Source organism: Myiozetetes cayanensis, unplaced genomic scaffold, assembly GCF_022539395.1.
Source record: "Myiozetetes cayanensis isolate MyiCay16 unplaced genomic scaffold, myiCay2020 scf20-37, whole genome shotgun sequence".
Classification (NCBI taxonomy): Eukaryota; Metazoa; Chordata; class Aves; order Passeriformes; family Tyrannidae; genus Myiozetetes; species Myiozetetes cayanensis.
In genome coordinates, this window is record NW_026087412.1 from 15988564 (window position 1) to 16007170 (window position 18607).

Sequence of the window (18607 nt, forward strand, 5' to 3'; positions counted from 1 at the left end):
ACGATGAACATGGTGCTAGTTATGGTCACCCAGCTGTGATCAACTTGGACAGTGAGTTCTGTCCCTGGGAAAAGCTGCCAAACCTGTGCCTGGGCACAGCTGCACTTCACAGCACAGGGGAAGAAATGCATTTTCCAAGCTCTGCAGTGCCAGAAGAAGCTGCCAACAGCCACTTGGCTCTGGGTGAAGGAACGCACGTCTGTGCTGGGCTTTGTCAAGCTGACTAACAGTGAGTTTCTGAAAGGAAATCAAAGTCTTTATTTTTCAGAGCTCAGACAGCTCACAAGTTCCTCCGTGCAGGAAGATGAGAGTTCATGGGCTCGAACAGGAGAGCGGATGAGAATTCTTATTTAGACTACAGGGAGTGGAAACTTTTGAAAGGAAACAGACAACAGAGTGTATTTTAAAGTACAAAGATAACAGTGTGCTGAGAGTCACAGCAGGATTTGGGAGATGCTGCTCGTCATCTCTCGTCTCCGTTGTGCTTTCCTGGATGGCAACAGCTCCTGCCAATGTCAAAACCCAGCGGGAGCTGCTGCCCCGGGAGTTCTTGTCCCCCTCAACCTGTCTGTGACCTACTTGGACACCCAGGTATCTCTGCCCTGAGGAGCTGGGGCTCTGCCATCCCACCTCTTCTCCCTCCACTCCAAACCATTTGCTAAATGAACCTGAGAGGCTCCAGGCTGTGTGGGGGCAGCAACAAACTCAGAGGGAGAAACATCTCCAGTCAATGTGTTGTGGTTGGTTTTATTCTGCCAGCCCCAGCTGGGGATGAGCACACTGGGGTCAAACCTGACCAAAGACATTTGGGAGTGTGCAGAGCAGAGCAGAGTTGAGCTTGCATTGACTCATCCAGCACAGAGACCGCAGCAAGAGACAAGAGGGACACCAAAGAAAGGTGTCTGTGCCCATGGCAGAGGGTTGGTACTAGATGGTCCTTAAAGCCCCTTCCAACCCAAACCATTCCACGATTCTAAGAGACATGATCAGAGCAGCTCACCAGCAAAAGTACCCATGCCAAGTGAGACCACTGCCTCCCACCCCTTCTCCTGCCTCTGCCCTCCAGAACCACCCGAAGGAGAGTTTCACCTAAGGAACCCAGCCCTGCTGTGGCCAGAGGACTCCTGTACCCCCCTGGGTTTGGTCAGCGGCTGCACGGGGCAGAGTCCACAGCCAAGCCTGCTCCCTGGTCCCCGTGGAGCTGCAGCAGAGAGTGGTTTTCTCCAGCAGACATGTCCCTCACAAGAAGGACACTGCTCTCATAAGGTGCATACATGTAATATTGCAATTTTCTTAATGGAGCAAAATATTAGACAACTGTTTCTCCTTTGGGAGACCTTTCATCTTAGCACCACACTCCCCCTACTGCTACTGAGGTACACAGGTATCTCTGACACAGCAACATCCATGTGCTTGCAAAGACCATCCTGTATGCATATGTTACATGGAATCACAGACTAACCAAGCCTGGAAAAACCCTCTCAAATTGAGTCCAACCTTCAACTCAGCATCACCACCGTGTTCACCAGTAAACCATGTCCCCAGGTGCCACATCCACACACTTTCTGAAGGGCTGGTGTCTCGACCATGGCCCTGGGCAGCCCGTTCCAATGCCTGGCAATCCTTTCCATGAAGACATTTTCCCCAGTATTCAAACAAAATCTCCCCTGGCGCAGCTTGAGGCCATTTCCTCTCGTCCTTATCAATGTATTTGTTTGTATTTATCATTTGAATATATTGTTTATTGTATCTTATTAAAAATCTAGAAAGGTGCCAGAGTAACACCACCCTGTGAAACACAAAAAATTCCAAAGGACTTTACAAAAACAAACTACCACAGAGGGTCCCACTCGACAGGTACAAACCACAGACCACCACAGAGCACTGAGCAATGCCACAGACCCTGTGTCACCAAAACCCATGTTCCCAAACCCGGGTTGGGGCCAGGACACTGGGACTGATCCATGGGACTGATCCTCCACAGCTCCTGCAGAAAGACATGGGGACCTTCAGCCAGAACCTCTTTTACCTTCCCCTTGCCAAGCCACTGCCAGCATCTCCACACTGTGGTGACCAGGGAGAGCAGACACTTTTTATAACACCACACTGTTTGTTAGAGATTCCAAATGAATAGTAGCACTCATGGTACCCAGCAGGAGCAGGCAGCGCTGCAGGCACGAGAGGGAGGGGAGGGGAGGGGGAGGAGGGGAGGGGGAGGAGGAGGGGAGGGAGGGGAGGGAATCCTGGGAGCATCCACAATGCACTTCCACGTGTCTCTGTGTTTCAGAAGACCAGCCTCGGCTGGGAGATGCACAATCTCCCTGGCAGGCACACATCTCCAGAACCAAGGCAAGTCTTGCTGCCACTCAGGAATGTGGGTAGATGGATGTGGGTGTGGTGAAGGAACAAGAAACGGGAGGTGCAGAACAGGTTCATTTAAATCCCAGGGGAAACCACCGTTTATCTCCCAGCAGCTGCTACTGTAGCGAGAAAGAGGGATCTGTCTGTGCATCCCTAAAAGGCAGCAACTCTCCTTTCCAGGCCCGGCCCTGCTGTCCATAGAAAACGCCAAGTAATGTTTTACCCTGCCCCCAGCTCCGTCTCTGGGAATTTCCTGTTGTTCCCCTCCTCCTTCTTTTCTCCCCCTTGGAAAGCCTCTCACATCTGTATTTCATCAGCCAAAGCTGGGAACTTAATGAAGCCCAGGCAGAGCAGCAGCGGGAGCAGAGCCACGGGAATGCGTCCCAAGCACCCTACAAGGCACAGGGATACACCACTCCCCAGGCTCCAGGCCACATCCACAGCACCAGGGATCTGGGAAGCAAATGCTGACACCTCTTAAGAGTGGACACAAGTTTTACCACACATTTGATGAAAAGCTCTTGTTGTATCTGACCTTTCCCATCTGTTTGCTGTGGAACTCTGTTTGTAGTGACTCTGTGTAGAACTCTGATCTCACAAACCCTTCTTTTCCATGTATTTACCATTGCCTATTTTGCATGTAAGTTTAAAGAAAACTGAATATTATCTAGAAGTGCTGGAGATTTATATGTCTGAAGCATCGAAATACAAAACCTCTCTCCCTCCAGTTAATGGGTTATATTTGGAAAATGAACATTGATCAGGATCAGGGTAAAAAAGCATCTCTCCTTCCAAACTGAGCCCCACTTTGTTGAACCAGATCCTATAATATAGATATTCTGGATAACATTACATTATATATAATATTACTATATCCTATAATATTATGTTATAGATGATAATCACAGAAACACAGAATGGTTGGGTCAGAAAGGACATTAAAGACCATCTCATTCCAACTCCCTGCCATAGGCAGGGACACCTTCCAGTAGACTGGAGAACTCTCAGGACTTGAGAAAAATCAAATTAGCTTTGATGCTTTTAAAATGCATTTGTGGGATTCTGGTTGTACCTTTCAGTGGGACTAAAAGACAACAAGCAACTAAGTAATAGATGAAAAGTTGTAATGATCCAATGAAACTCTTGATAGTGTTAATGATATGAGCTGCTCTGAGCAACGTCAGGCATTTTTCATATATGAAAGCTGATAAGGTTATTCCTTAAAATTCTTCCCTGGTGGAAACAGAGCATCTGATAAAGCACCAACAGCTTTACAGAATGTGTCTGTAACATCCCACTGAACACACAGCTTTGCTCCAAACTTACCCTGATAAAACCAACATCAAGAGATTGCTCCATGTGGGTTGTATCCCACAAACCTCTTGTGCCCCATGGAACACAGTGCACATCCTGCTGCCTGTTTGTCAGCAGAGGAGTGCTCACTAAGGCCATTTTCTAGTTTTTATTAAGGATCAGAATGATTTCCAGACTGCTTAGGCTGGATATATACACACTTAGACTTCAACAAATCACAAAAATCAAATACAGGAGGGGGCAGAAGTAGGTGTGTGATTTTCCCCTAAAGGTAAATCTCTCCTGGCGTTATCTGTATATAAACATCGTCTGCCTTGCTGCTGAATCCCTGGCTTAAAATAAACACAGACTCATAAAAACAAATAATCCAACAGTTATAAAATATGAAAATACGGTCATTGCTCATAGGAAATTTCTTTGAAGAATGGCAGATACAGGTGTGTTTATATTGAAAGTTCTAAAACAGGAGATGTACAGAAACATCACCAATCACAGGGAAAAGAGAAATCAAAGATGTTATAGTTCTCTCCAGGATGAAGATGTTCAAAGTACATCTTTAATTCATTTAATTCATTAAAATATTAAATTATTATAAATAAAAATATAAAGTTTAATTCATTTTCATTCATTTTAAAATGATCCAAGCTCATGGAGGAGGGCGAGTTCACATCCAGGTTAGTACATTCAACTCCAATAGCTGTAAACTAATAATTGAGGCATACGAGCTTCATTGGTACTTTCTCCTCTCCTCTCAGCATCAAGTCTTAGAAAATAAAATGTAACCCTGCAAAAAATTTCTGACCAGTCTGTCCCTGTGTATTGGGTCGGCACAGATCTGCCACTTAGGGGTGAAGTCAGACAGAGCTGCTATAAAATCAGATGAGTTTCTCCTCTCAGTTTGTGGGTTGCGGTGATGTGCACTCCTCTGCCAGCCCCTCGGGTACAGGTCTGTGCCAGGGCTCGTCAGCACTCCCTCTCCAGGCTGCTGAAGAACTTGGCCAGACTCAGCTCACGAAGGGTACAAGCCCCAGCAGTACCGCCCGGCCGCCGCCGCAGGGCAGTGCCCGCCGCATCCCTGTCCTCGTCCCGATCCTGCCGAGGCAGCGGATGGAACAGCAAAGAGCCGTCTGGAGAGCCACCCTGGGCAGGACCGCTCTGCAAACATCCATGTTCAAGGACAGTTTGGAATGTCCTCAACGACTCTCTCTAACCCGTTTATGGGAGCAGCACCTGCCTCGCCCTGTGCAGTCCATTCCGTACTGGGCAGTCAACTGGGACATCCCTTCAAGCATCTGGGAGCGGCGTTTCCCTGCCCTGGGCACTGGGGGGTGGGTAGCCCCTCGAGGGCAGCAGTGCAGTTGCTCAGCTTCACTCGCCCCCGAGCACTTGTCCCTGCCTTTGCAGACACCCCCTGACCGGTTTGTTTATCGGGTTGAGTCTCGAGATTTTATACTTTCCTATTTATCTGCCACGGTCCCTCCCAGCGGTGCAGAGAGGACGGGGACAGCAGTGAAGCCCCACAGCGCTTCCGTCGCGCTGTCCAACACTGAACCCCAATATTGCTCTGCTTCCAGTAAAAGGTATTTCAATATCCCTCTCCTCGATTTGCTTGCACGGAGCTGATGCTCCGAGGCTTGGAGTTGGGGTTTCCTTCTCTCCTTTTCCCGAGGAACTCCGCTGTGCTTCCCGGGCTCCCCGAGCCGCTGCGGGTTCGGGCAGCCCTGCTGGGGCAGCGGGGAGGGGAGGAGGCGTGAGGCGGGGAGGGGGCTCTCCGAGGGGAGGAGGGAAAACTTTAGAAGTCTCCATAGTCTTTTCCTTTCAGGAAACACATCCTGTTAATGTTTGACTGCCGTGGCAGTGGTTCTGTTTGTTGCAGTCGACTACGCCCTGAGGCTCACCAAAAACAGCCACAAAAACAGCCATTTCCTCTTGGTGGGGAGGTGGGGGGCCTTTTCCTCACTGCAGTGGCTGTTCTCGTCCCGGCACTCGCAGCTCGGATCTTCGGAGAGGGACACGGCAGAGCAGCCCCCTCGAGATACTCCAGACTTGCAGAGCTCCTTTGGGATGACCGCATTCCCCTCTGGCTCGGCTTGGCTTTGAGAGGATGACATCTGTCACCATTTGCAGGATTTTCTGAAGTTTGCACCCGAACCCAGGCTTTTGGAGCGGCACTGGTTGGCTCAGAGGACCCAGCGCTCGGCAGACTCCGGCGAGCATCCCGGCTCTGCCTCGCCTCAGCTCAGGCTCTCCTGCCCCGAGACTGGATTCTGTCTGGATTCACCCCGTCCAACACGGAATGGACCTCCCTGTCACCCAGTTCATCACGGGACTGGCACTACTTATCAAAGTGCAAGAAGGTGGATAAGTCAACGCTAGAAAGGACCTAAAAAAGCTTCTCTTTGTTCTTATTTTATGGAATTCTCCTACCTACCTCAGAAAATTCTCTTTTTCTTGATCAGAAACCCCTCTGGAGTTGACTTCAAGAATGAACGGTGATGTCCTCTAGCCCCCCGTAAGCACCCAGCACAGCTGCCTGTTCCCAGCCCCATTTCAATGTGCTGATTGGGACCCCGTGTCGTCTGCAACCAGAGACTGGCAGCGAGCTGACAGTCAGATATGACTGTCCAGAAACTGGTAGCCACAGCTGTGTTGGTAGCCCTGGTCTCCCTGATCCTTAACAACGCAGCTGCCTTCACCCCCAACTGGGTGTACCAGACGCTGGAGGACGGGCGCAAGCGCAGCGTCGGGCTCTGGAGGATGTGCTGGCTGGCAGAGCGGAGCAGAGGGGCTGCAAGCGCCAGTGCCAGGCATGGCCAAGGGGAGGAGCAGGAGTGTGAAGCCCTGGGCTGGGGCTCGGAGCTGGCTGGGTTCCAGGAGTCTCGCAGCACTGTCAAACGTAAGTGCAGTCTCTTGTCTTCTGTGCGGATGCCAGGTGCGATCAGTAGGGTGCACCTGGGCCCCAGGAGATTCGGGGCCTAACCCTGAAATCATTCTTAGGTGTCTTAGTCTAATCACCTTTTCACATTCACCCCCAAATAAATTAATTTGAGGAAATAAGAATCATTATGTCCACCGGTGATGAACTGAACTCCTTCTCCTCCCCCCTCAAAGCCAGTATTCTGCATGGTGCTGTCTGGTTTATACAGCCTAGGGACTGATCTGCTTTGAAAAATCACCTGTGAAGTGTGAGCCCAAAGTTCTGAGATATCTTGGGCTCTCTTTTCCCTTCTGGGCTCCTGCCATATGATATCCCTTCCTGCTCGGTACAACACACCATAAAACAAACAAACAAAAAACCCCAAAGAAGGTATTCCAACAACACCCTGAGTTATTTCTCCCTTCTGTTTGCTTTTGTTGGAAATGCCAGGAGCAGCAAATACAGAAATAGTTTTGGTAAAAACATGTAAAACTGAGATAACCCTTAACATGTGCAACTATTCTTCTTGATCCCTCTGGGGAGACAACAAAGAAATATTAGAGGAGTTACTTTAAAAAGTGGTCTTATGTGGAACCATTTCAGATCATATTACCCAACAAAATTATGCAGGAGCATTTTTTGCACATTTGCTAATACTGAACCTGCATAAACCACAAACAGAAAATCTCTCAACTGTTCTAAAGTCCTGACCCTTTCAATACTCTTTTTTAACCGAAAGATTATAAAAAGGATTAGACTGTGGAAAAAGTTCCTTGATGTGTATCTGCAGCTTCATCCCTGGAATCACTGTCCCAATTAATATTGATATGCCATGTTCTAAACTGAACATGTGTATCATTCATGATTTGCAAAAGTACATGTTCTGTAATCAACACCAGAACGAGCTCCTGCTCAGTGAATTTGGCTCCTGCAGCGCTTTTAACACAAAAATTTGTATTTCGTGTTGTGTGTGGGTCAGGAGGTGTCTAAAGATCAGAGTGTCTAAAGATCAGAGGCAGCAGTTTCTCACCCAATTAGAATAATGGGATAGAAAATCTTAACATTTCAAAGTAATAATTATAGCACGATCGAGTGCCCAGAGGAATTCTCTGACAACCACTCTTAAAAATTGTAATTTACAGGAGGCCTTTCAAGCCCAGAAACTCAATTTACATAGGAGTAAAGCATCCATCCCCTATTTAATCTGGAAGCAAATAGTAAGCAAAAGGCCAGTTTTGAATCTTGGTAAAGCACTTAAAGGAAAATCTCCCCTCTGCAGCTGTGTCATGACACGTTCACTAGGAAACACATCTGTGGCATTTATTTTTAAGACAGCTATGTTTCCATGGCTGCACACATGGTCAGTACGAGCCTTATTGTGCATCGATGGATTTGTCTTTCTAAAGAATTTCTCTAATAAGAAATCACATCTTATTTTAGTAATATCTATGGCAATCCTCATCTGTCAGTTGTAGATAAATCACAGACGTGCAGGTGTCTGGATGTATATACATACATAAAAAAATTAACTTTATGAAGGAAGAAAGACTATGTTACCACATAGTATTTTGGATGCCATTTGTAGAACAATACATAGAAAATCTGTTCGGCCAATAGCAATGCAAAAAAGGCCATAATCTGGCTCATATAAAAAATGTACTTATACACAGAAATACATATTCGGAAGGCAAGTTATTTATCTCACAGTTCAACAGAAAAACTGTAAACCCTTGGGGAATTTGCTTGTCCATCCACTGAAGACTCCTGTATGAGTGTAACTAAGAGCCAGCTCCAGGCACTGCTACAGCAGGTTTGTCCTTGGCAGAGAGAAGCACATTCTTAGAACTTGTTTTTCACCGACTTTTCACTGCCTGCTCTTTCTGCCATTGAAATCACAGAATCACAAATGGTTTGGGTGAGAAAGGACCTTAAAATTCATCTCATTCTGCCATGGGCAGGGACACCTTCCACTAGCCCAGGTTGCTCCAAGCCAACCTGGCCTTGGACACTTCCAGGGATGGGGCACCCACAGCTGTTCTGGGTAACCTGTGCCAGGGCCTCCCCACCCTCACAGGGAACAATTTCTTTCTAGAAATGGCAAAAAAAAATAAAATCCAGGGATAGGAGTAGGTGATATTATAATGGCCAGTCTTCGCGAGCGAAGATCCGGGGAAGGTCTTTCCACCTTCCAGCCTGCGCATTGGATTTTTTAGGTGAGACACAGTGTGCGCGGAACTGAGCCCACCCTTTAATCCTAAGGTTCATCTGCCGGGGCCAAGCGAGCTTGGACGGTGGCAGCGAGGTCCTTAGGACGTAGGTGGGTTGCCTTTAAGGGCTAACGAGCCCCACCTGCCCGGGAGTGGCCCTGACCGGGAATCGAACCCGGGTCTCCACGGTGATAGCGCGGCGCCTTTACCACTAGACCACCAGGGGTTCCAGGTGATATTAAAAAAAAATACAGTGAAAGGAAGCATCACAAAGTGAACTATTTCTGCAAGGCACAACACAAGAAGTGTGGGTGACTGATCCAGGGGGAAAGGTCTTCAACTCTGTCCCTCAAACCTCCCTGCTCCTGGAATGGAGATGCCAGGCCCTTCCAGTTGTCTTTATCCACTTCTCTGCTTCTCTCCCTCTCTCAGTGCAATCCTGCACCTGTGTTTCAACCACCTGTGATGCCAAAAAGCCTCTGGGACAGTTCCAATGACTAACAGCAAGAGAACACCCATGCTGGGGTGGAAGTTTGGGACATGGGGATGGGAGGGGTTTTTGGTGGATATTTTCCATTCGATTAAGCAGAGGTATCAGAGTCCAACAAGTGCTGCTGCTAGCATGAGCCAAGTGATGCAGATGTATGGAGGGGTGAGATGGCTGCTTTTTAGTGGTAATAAAACTCTCAGATCTCAAACCTTCACTTATGCAGAGAATCATCCCAGCTATGAGGACATCAATCTAAGTTTTTCTAGCATGGACAAACCACTGGAAATACAAACTTAAAGGCTTCACTGAGAACTCAGAGTATACAGCCCCTCTTCAAAACACTTTAAGGACACCTGGTCATGTAGCCTAACTCTCCTGTCACCTAAGCGTGGGTAAAAATGCTTGCCAAAGGTTATGGAGATGTAGTTTCAGAGTTGTTCCAAAATTTTGGAATATTATGCTTTTGTCTGCATCTCTTAATGCTTTAAAAAAAGCCCACAGGTAGTAGAAGCACAACCTTAGTAAGGGCTTGGGTAAGACAGCATGTCATGAGCAGTCAACCCTCAGCTTCGTGCCCGGGTCCCAGCCAGCGATGCAGCTCCACGCAGGGACACAGCACATCCCACATGGCCTCTCAGAGCCAGCCCTGCTCAAAGCCACCTCTGCCCTGGCCCAGTACCAGGCCAGGAATACTGCATGAACACACCAAATTACTTGGAATCAACTTGGATATTTTTAGCCATCTTGTAGGGTACAGATATGCCCTTAAGTTCTGCTGTGCTCCGAGGCTATCTCTGGGCAGACAGAGGGAGCTGATTTATTCATCAGCCAAGGTCACAGTTTGTCCCTTTTTGTCTACAGAACATCAGGAACAATGTGGAAACACAGGAATAGGGAGGGGTTTAAAAGATATAAAACCTTGCTGGGTTCTTCAGGGCTGCAGGAGACATCAGGAAAATCCCAGCAGCAGGAAGCATGTGTCAAGTTCAGATGCCCAGAGCAAGATAACCCGTGGGAATTGCATTGTGACGGGGAGCATAACCCGTGTAGGGAGAGGCATAGCACAGGACAGTGACGTGACTGCCACAGGGACCCACCCAACACCTGGCTAACCTGAAGGGATGGCTGATGCACACACAGACACAGTTGCTGAAGCAGGATGCTGCTGGGGTGGGAGTGAGGAGCTGAGGTTTGCTACAGAGGCAGCAGTTCACCTCAGTGCCCATGTCCACTGCATTTACACAAAGCTCCAATGTCTCCAAAATTTCCAATTTTTCTGAAATTTGGTTGTCTGGAAGTCAGGCTGAGTCAAGCAGCTGAGCGTGCTGTAGACATGTGTTATTTGTCTCTATCTATTTTTCAATATTTACAGACCCAGAAAGGAGGCCAAGTGCAACTGGAGCAGACAGGAACTACCATGAGATTTTAAAAAGCCCAAAACCTTATCATACACATGGTACATATATTGCCTTATAGACTGCTCAGGCTGTTCCACAGAGATGAGGCAGCACAGGCAGCTCAGGGCTTGTGATTTCCCCTCCTAATATCTGAAATGTAAGCAATGTTTAAATAAGTGAAAATACTAATTTAATGGCAGAGACCAATGGAGGTGAATTCTGAAAGGTCTGGCTCTTCAAATTAGAGTGAATGGTCATTTCAGCGTGGGTTTGCTATTCTGTGTACTCATTTTAGAGAAGTGCAAAACTTCTTGGGATTTAGGACAGGAAAATGCACCTAATAGATGTTTCAATGCAGTACCTATACATGCATTACACAGAAATATTGCCAGAGCAATTAGTGTTTGGTTACTCTCACCATCAAGACTTGGAATTCAACTAAAGTGATATGAGTGGAAATGGCTTTGGAGGTTTTGAAAATTTCAGATTAATGCATTTATCACAGCCACCAACACAGAATACCCTGTTGAGGTTTATAAAGAGGCAAACCATGACATGTAGACAAGTCACATCTCATCAGAAACTATGTGACAGCTGTGTCAGTTAAAACTGATGACTGTGTAGAAGGTTCTCTGTGCTAGGTTTGCAAGGGCACATCGCTTAACCAGAAGCACTTGTTTATGTTGAAAATAGTTGGAGGAGCCATGTCTTCACTCCAAAAGTAACCACTGAAGCTGTTATAAAAAACACCCACCAACCACACTCCTCTCCCAAACAAGATCTGTCTGCCTTTCAAACTAAATATTCACAAGTGAAGTTTCACAGTTAGATGAGCTGAATGGTGAAGTTCCAAGATACCTAAAGGGATGGAAGATTCCACCAGTTTGTCATATTAGAACATTATTTTAATTGTGCCAAAACAGATTGGTTTCTCTCCCCTCCCTTCCTTTTTTAAAATTATTCTTTTTAAGTGAAAAAGCATAAATTGCATATATCAGAAAGCCTTACAGGAGGTGAAAAAAATCAAAATAATTTTTAAGATATCCATCCACCCACCCACCCACCCATCCATCCATCCATCCACTCATCCATCATTTTCATCATTTTTTATATATTCATCCAGCTGCAGAAGGTACATAGGACTCCTTGCAGCTGAAAGCTGTATCGCTGCTTACAGAGATTTTAAAAAAAAGAGGGAGAAACTTTCCTTTCAGGACAAAGTCCTGTCCTTGCAGTAAGACATGCAAAAAACATCATCATGGGGAAGGGGTACAAATCAAATAAAAGATGTTTCACTTTTAAGAAATCAGTGACCAACAAAATACATCTACATCACAGAGGCTTTCCACCTTCCCATGGTCTCAGTGACACAGCCATGCAAAGGTGCACTGAAATACTGCCAACATTTGGCTTAGTTTGTTTCACAAGTACCTTTCACTTGTTTCAATATATTTCCTAATTCATACTCCAAGAGGTTAGCAACATAAATACCACAAATTTATATCGACAGAAGAAATTAAATGTCAAAGACTTCATAAACAGAGCTCAGCTTTGGGAGGCATCGCATGACGCTGTCAATAAATGGTTACAGTCGTGTAATTTATTGTCCTTATCATCTCTTAATTGTTTTAACAGTAAGTGCTGACCTCCTAGGTCTCTGCTGTAAAACGAAGCAGAGTTGTGCTTTGCACTTTCACAGTGCTCTTGATATCCAAGGCACAGCTCCAGCTGATTTCCATGGCAGCTGGGGAGGCAGCTCGGCACATCTGAGCTCTGCTGACAATGCTGACATCCAAAACAAAAGAAACACACCATTCATTGCCCAAAGTTTGATTAAAGTGATTTTTAGTTTTTAATTCTAAGAAAGGGTTTCTTCTAAAATGATTTATTAATACAGAACCCAGTTCTCCAGGTTGGAATTCAGCTTTATGAACAGCAAGACCATAAGTGAGAGTCGGCAAGACAGAAGCCCTGCTCATGCTGACTCTTGCCTTTTACCCATTTAGGTTCAAATGCACTATTCTGGCTTTTCCCAACGTTTGGTTGTTTGGCTTTGCATTTCTGAAGTTTCTCTAATTTTAAAAATTACTCCAAAAGGCTGAAAAATAGGATACATCCCTTATCTCAGGGTAACACCTCAGCAAAATGTCAGGTTCCAGAGGAAAACAGTGTACTCAGTTAGAATCTCTTGATTATATTAGAGAAAAACTAATTACTTATCTAGTTAGATTAAATTTTACCAACAGAATATGATCTCAGCCTGCAGACACCCAGCCAAAGAAGATGAAGTCTAGCACAGTTTCAGGAAACTGAAAACGGGTTCTAACAAAAATAAGTGAAGCAACTTAAGTGTAAAGAGCATCACCAGTTTCATCCATAATCCATCAGAAATCTCAGTTTCAGAAACACAACCATTTATCCTTCTTCCCCGAATAAAGTCACATATGAACACCAAGCATTTATGAGGACAATCAGGTACATCCCAGAATCTGTCCTCAATAATTCACCAGATAAGGTAATCAATAAATAAACCCAAGAACCATAAAAAGGAAACAGCAGCAGTAGAATATTCTTTTGAAGTCTTTTCATTACAAAAACAAGGAAGCGAAATCCCTTAGGAGATTTAAAGTATGGATGAACTGATAGATGTAATCAGCTCCACAGCAGCCTGAGGTGGCACCACCCCTCAGCTGAGCGGAACTCACCCCGTGTTAGGAAGAGTTTAGAGCTGATTAAGAGTTCAGGGACCATTTTTTAGATGTAACACACTTAGTGTCCCACGATGGACAGCGATAACAGCACACTCCTAGTCAGCTCCTACAGCTCAGGTGGCAGCAGGAAATTGTGAGGGCACAGAGAGATGTCAGCACTGTCCCCTGGCACTGAGTAAATGTGCAGTCACAGAGTCCTCCCAGGGCTGGAAACTTAATAACTTACAGAAGCTGGACTTAAGTTTGCACTAAAATTTTGGTTCACCAAAAGTGGTCTTTCTCAAGGGGAGTTTTAGACAACTATGAAAATATTTTGAGCCATTTTGTTTAATCATTACAAAGCTTGAATTGACCCGCTTACTGATTTTTTCCCCTCTCTGCAGACAGAAAGGGGGAAGAAATGCTCACATTTTAAGCAATTAACATAATGTGATTTTCCAGTGAGATCATCCTTCCTCATTATCCCAAAACTCTTCAAATTACTCTCCAGTATGACTAACCTACTTCTGCAAATAGTCCTAAGGCTATCTTGGAACGTAACACCAACAGTCCTGGGGCTGTCATGGATCATAGCAAACCAGAATTGCTGCTTGTAAATATGAAAATCAAATCAACGTCTCCAATCCAGATGGATACAGCTGGTTTAGGAAGTGAGTAAAACAACAAGGAATCTGAATTGGTCTCATCCCTGGAGTTTGGGGTTTGACTCTTGATTGATCACTGTTTTAAACAAAGCAGAATTCATTAAGCCAGTACCCAGAGCTGAACAAGAGTCCCAGCTGGATGCCCTGTCCATGAATTAATTGCTTCTCAGGGAAAATGGGCAGAAAACCAGGACAGGCTCCCAGAAGGAAAAAAGCAGAGAACAGCAGTGTATGCTGATGAACAGCAGACACTTAGGGCAGAGTTCTGGGGCCATTCAGTGACCAACCCTTTCCAGTTGTCAACAGCCAAGCTGCATCTTAAGGAAGGTGGATAAAGGAGGGATTTCCCTCCCTCCCTCCTTCACCTGTCAGAGACACACAGAGGAATCTTCTGCAGTGTCCAGGTCTGTTCTGCTGGAAGTATCCACCTCTAGCTATAGGGAACAACAATCTCTGGCCATAGGGAACATCCCTGTCTAGCTACAGGAAACATCCTCCCCTGGCTGTAGGGAATTCTGTCACAGTTAAACTTCAGGAGATGAGTGACATGAACAATAATGAGTTCAAAACAAAAAAAAAGTGGGACATCCAAAATACAAAACAACTACGTCATGACAGTCTTAGGCAGCAGATTCTAAAAGTGAGGGGTTAACACAAATGCCACAATAACTTTACAGCCATTATAACCACTATGAACATCTTGTTTTACAAACTGTCACTAACAAACCATTAGGCAAAAGCTGATGAAGTCCTCAATGGCCACAAAAAGTGACAGTGGAATCCTGGCTACTATAAATGAAGGTGAAATGGTTGAAATGATCCTAAATTCACAATTATCAAGTCTATAGAAAACTCATTAGAATAGAGTAAAGCTGGCTGAGGCATTTCTGCCTACATATAATTTAAAATAGGCAGAGTAAAAGAGCACAAAGGCAAATGCTAAATTTCATAGCTCTTATAAAAACTATATTGCAGCCAATTTTATAAGAGATGAGTAATATTTGTTCCTGGATTGATCAGTCATTCAGGCAGGAGAAGAGCTTTAGGTCTGGCTTTCCTCAACAAGATTTCCATCTTCAATGGCTTTGGATACAGCTCTGAGGAAATGCTTTGACATTGCACACTCAATGCTCTTTCTTGATCCCTACTGTCCATTGGTTGTCCTCAATGAAAGGAGACCACAGCTGGTTTCCACAGCTATCACTTTTGGGGTTGTGGTAGGTGTCCTGGTGCAGAAGATTGTGCATGTACAAAGTCAAACTGCCCTGTGCTGAGCTGACAGTATGCCAAGTCACCGCAGCTGTGAGTAAGGAAGCACAGCCACCTGGAACTTTCAGGCTGACTATAACAAGTTCTGTGGCAAGAAGAATGGACTTCAGGCATTATGATAGGACTTATACATTATTAACAGGCTGTCCAGGACACAGGTGGAGTCACCATCCCAGGAGGGGTTTAGCAGGCACCTGGGGACATGGTCAGTGGTGGCCTGGGCAGTGCCGAGGGAACGGTGGGGTTTGATGATCTTAGGGCTCGTTTCCAACCTAAACAATTCTATGATTCTAAATTTTCTTTTTTTTTCCCCAAGAGGAATCATTACAATTCTAGAAGAAAACCAAAATTTCACAGATCACACATTAAACCTACTAGAATAAAACTTCATCTCTCATATGAGAGATGGAAGGGTACTCAGTTCTTGTAACACCTTATTCTCCATAAAAATAACTGTCTTCAAATTTAATGAAATGATACCAGCTGCTTCTTTCTTATCCTATCTCATCAGCCTGTTGTGGCTCCATGGACCATGTGCAACCTGTTTTTTGGTTAAAAGCAGTAGCTATGCAAAATATCCACTGCATTTCCACATCTCCCTCAACAGAGTTGAGTTAGGCCAATAACATCCCCAAGTGTGCAGTTCTTACAAACAGCAGCAAAGATCATCAGTGTTACCCATCCAGAGTTACTGCACTTCCAGCCACAGGAGAGGACAGAGCTCAAAGAACCATTATGTAAAGATTATTACAAATTTGGTTGAAATTCAACTGAGTCATAGTCAGAAACTTCCTATTTTTAGTATGTATGATATAACATCATCTGTGGCAAGGCTAAAAGACTTTGTAATACAGTTAAGCCCTAAAAAAAGTCAAGAACAGCAGTGAAAGCAAAACTTCAGTGTTAATTTCTATGTCAGGGCAGGATGTATTTCTGGCATAAACTTCAGACTTTTAAAGGTTGCACAAAAACAGAGGCTTTTCTTTTTAGAGCTCTCATGTACTATATACAGACAGGGTAACAGAATCCATTATGGCAGCAATTTTTTAAACACTACAGATAGTTCTGTCACCAAATGAAAGCACTAGTAATGGCTGCAAGCCTGCTCTTACTTTGGGCATTTCTCCTTTGAAAGTCATTACCATCTCTTCAGCAGGCATTGGTCCTCAACGTGTTACACAAGTCCATCTGAGTGGGAAAACAGAACACTCCAGATGTTCCAAGTTTTACTGATGTTTACAAAGCTCAGACATCTGGCTATATTTCATTACCAGCCAATGTGCTCCTTGACCTGTGAGCATTCAACACGGCAAGAGATCCAAATGCTGCCGATGCTAAAAGGACAACTTTGGAAGTTAAACACAAATACTTTGAACATTTTCAGTGAAATAACTTTGCTCTCTGGTCAGAGGTAAACTCACCAGGAAAAGCCAAAATACTTAGTATGTTACCTTCTTAACATTTTATTCAATGTGAAAAAGTTTAGTGGACTATGGTTCTTAACTAACTCTTCATATACCATACTATATTTTATTAAATGATATTTAAATCATGAGTTGTTACTTAGAACACTGGAAGCTAAAGGTGATCCATAAGGGGAAGATAAAGGGCAAATGCTTTTTATGACTCACAGAAGTAGACCAGACTCCACAATTGAGTTTACTCTTGTTTATATCAAGTTGTGTTTTCTGCACTTCCTAGCAGTCTCCTTGGAAGATCAGGAACCAAATTCTGGTGGTCAGTGCATCCACCAAACTTTCAACCAGTAAAGACACTTGTGAAAATCTGCTGAATATCCATGTCCAGAGTCTGTCTTTCTCTAATATATGTCAACTTAAACATGGCACTGCTTCTATATCAGAACAGTAAAGACACATTAACAAGAGACGTTGAACTGGCACAATGATATTTGCAAATCCCACCTTTTGCTAGAGAGGAAGGAAAAGGATAAAAACAGGACATCCATCAGGTTAACAGGAAAAGTAGGAAGAAAAACCTGACTAAAAGTATCCAACTTTGCAATTAATATAGTCCATTCAGTAGCCACCTGGGAGACACATTTTAATCAGGTTTCTAGTCAAGACTGCAGCTTTCCATGTCTGTAGTCATTGCTGCATTTGTTCTTTTTATTTATTATAGAATAAAATAGCTCAGGTTGGAAGGGACCTACAAGGATCATTATGCCCAGCTTCCTGCTCCTCACAGGACTACCTAGAACAAAATCCTATCACTAAGAGCATCCTACACACACCAGAGCTCTGTCAGGCTTGGGAATGTGACCACTGCCCTGAGGAGCCCGTTCCAGTGTCCAACCACCCTCTGGGGGAAGAACCTTTTCCCAGTGCCCAACCTGAGCTTCCCCTGACACAGTTTCCTTCCAGCTCCTCGTGACCTGTCACTGGTCACCAGAGAGCAGAGATCAGCACCTTCCTCCTGTGAGGGAGGTGCAGAATGCAATGGGGTCACCCCTCAGCCTTCTCTTCTCCAGGCTGAACTGGCCACATGCCCTCAGATGCTCCTTGTACATCTTACCCCTGAGGCCTTTCATCATCCTGGTCACCCTCTCTGGGCACACTCCCATCCTTCAGTGTCCTTTGTATGTCGGGGCACCCAAAACTGCCCCCAGGGCTCAAGGTGGGGCTGCCCTGAAGCAGAGCAGAGCAGGACAATCACCCCTTCACACAGATGGAGATGCTTTGCCTGATGTCCCCCAGGGCACAGTTGGCCCTTTGGGCTACCAGGGCACTGCTGACCCCTACTGAACTTGCCATCGACCAGGACCCCCAGGTCCCTTTCCAGGGGCTGCTCTCCAGCCTCTTGTCCCCAAATTTGTAAACATAACTAGGATTAGCCAATCCCCTGTGCAGAATCTGGCACTGGTTCTAGTTAGATTTCATACAGTTGGTGACTGCCCAGCCCTCTGCTCTGCCCAGACCTCTCTGTAAGGCCCCTCTACCCTCGAGGGAGTCCATAGTTCCTCCCAGTTTAGTATCATCAGCAAACTTAATGTATCTTTGATTCCTACACCCAAATAATTCATAAAAACATTCAAAAGCACTACCACCTGAGCTCTGGGGAACCCCACTGGTGACTGGCCACCAGCCTGATGTGACCCCATTTACTGTAACCCTTTGATTGCTCACCCAGTATATGATGGACTTGTCTGGCTGCATGTGGGACAGTCTATCCAGGAGGATGCTGTCGTGGTTTTGCTCTAGGTCAATTTTTTCTCACCCCCCACACAACTACTATAAATTGAGAGAAGGTTTATGCAGACAAAAGAGACCTGATTTGGGA

At 45.3% G+C, this 18607-nt stretch overlaps 2 protein-coding genes across 3 annotated transcripts in view; one reads left to right on the forward strand and one right to left on the reverse strand.

The window, feature by feature from the left end:
• The window catches only part of IFT140 (intraflagellar transport 140), an 83134-nt gene that overhangs the window by 14721 nt on the left and 49806 nt on the right, over positions 1–18607 (reverse strand). The gene's annotated exons all lie outside the window — the stretch shown is intronic.
• TMEM204 (transmembrane protein 204) overlaps positions 5510–18607 on the forward strand; it is a 30945-nt gene continuing 17847 nt past the window's right edge. Inside the window, exon 1 of the mRNA XM_050317751.1 lies at positions 5510–6571. Within this exon, the coding sequence (XP_050173708.1) occupies positions 6292–6571 (280 nt within the window). The 5' untranslated portion in view covers positions 5510–6291. The remainder of the gene's footprint in view (positions 6572–18607) is intronic.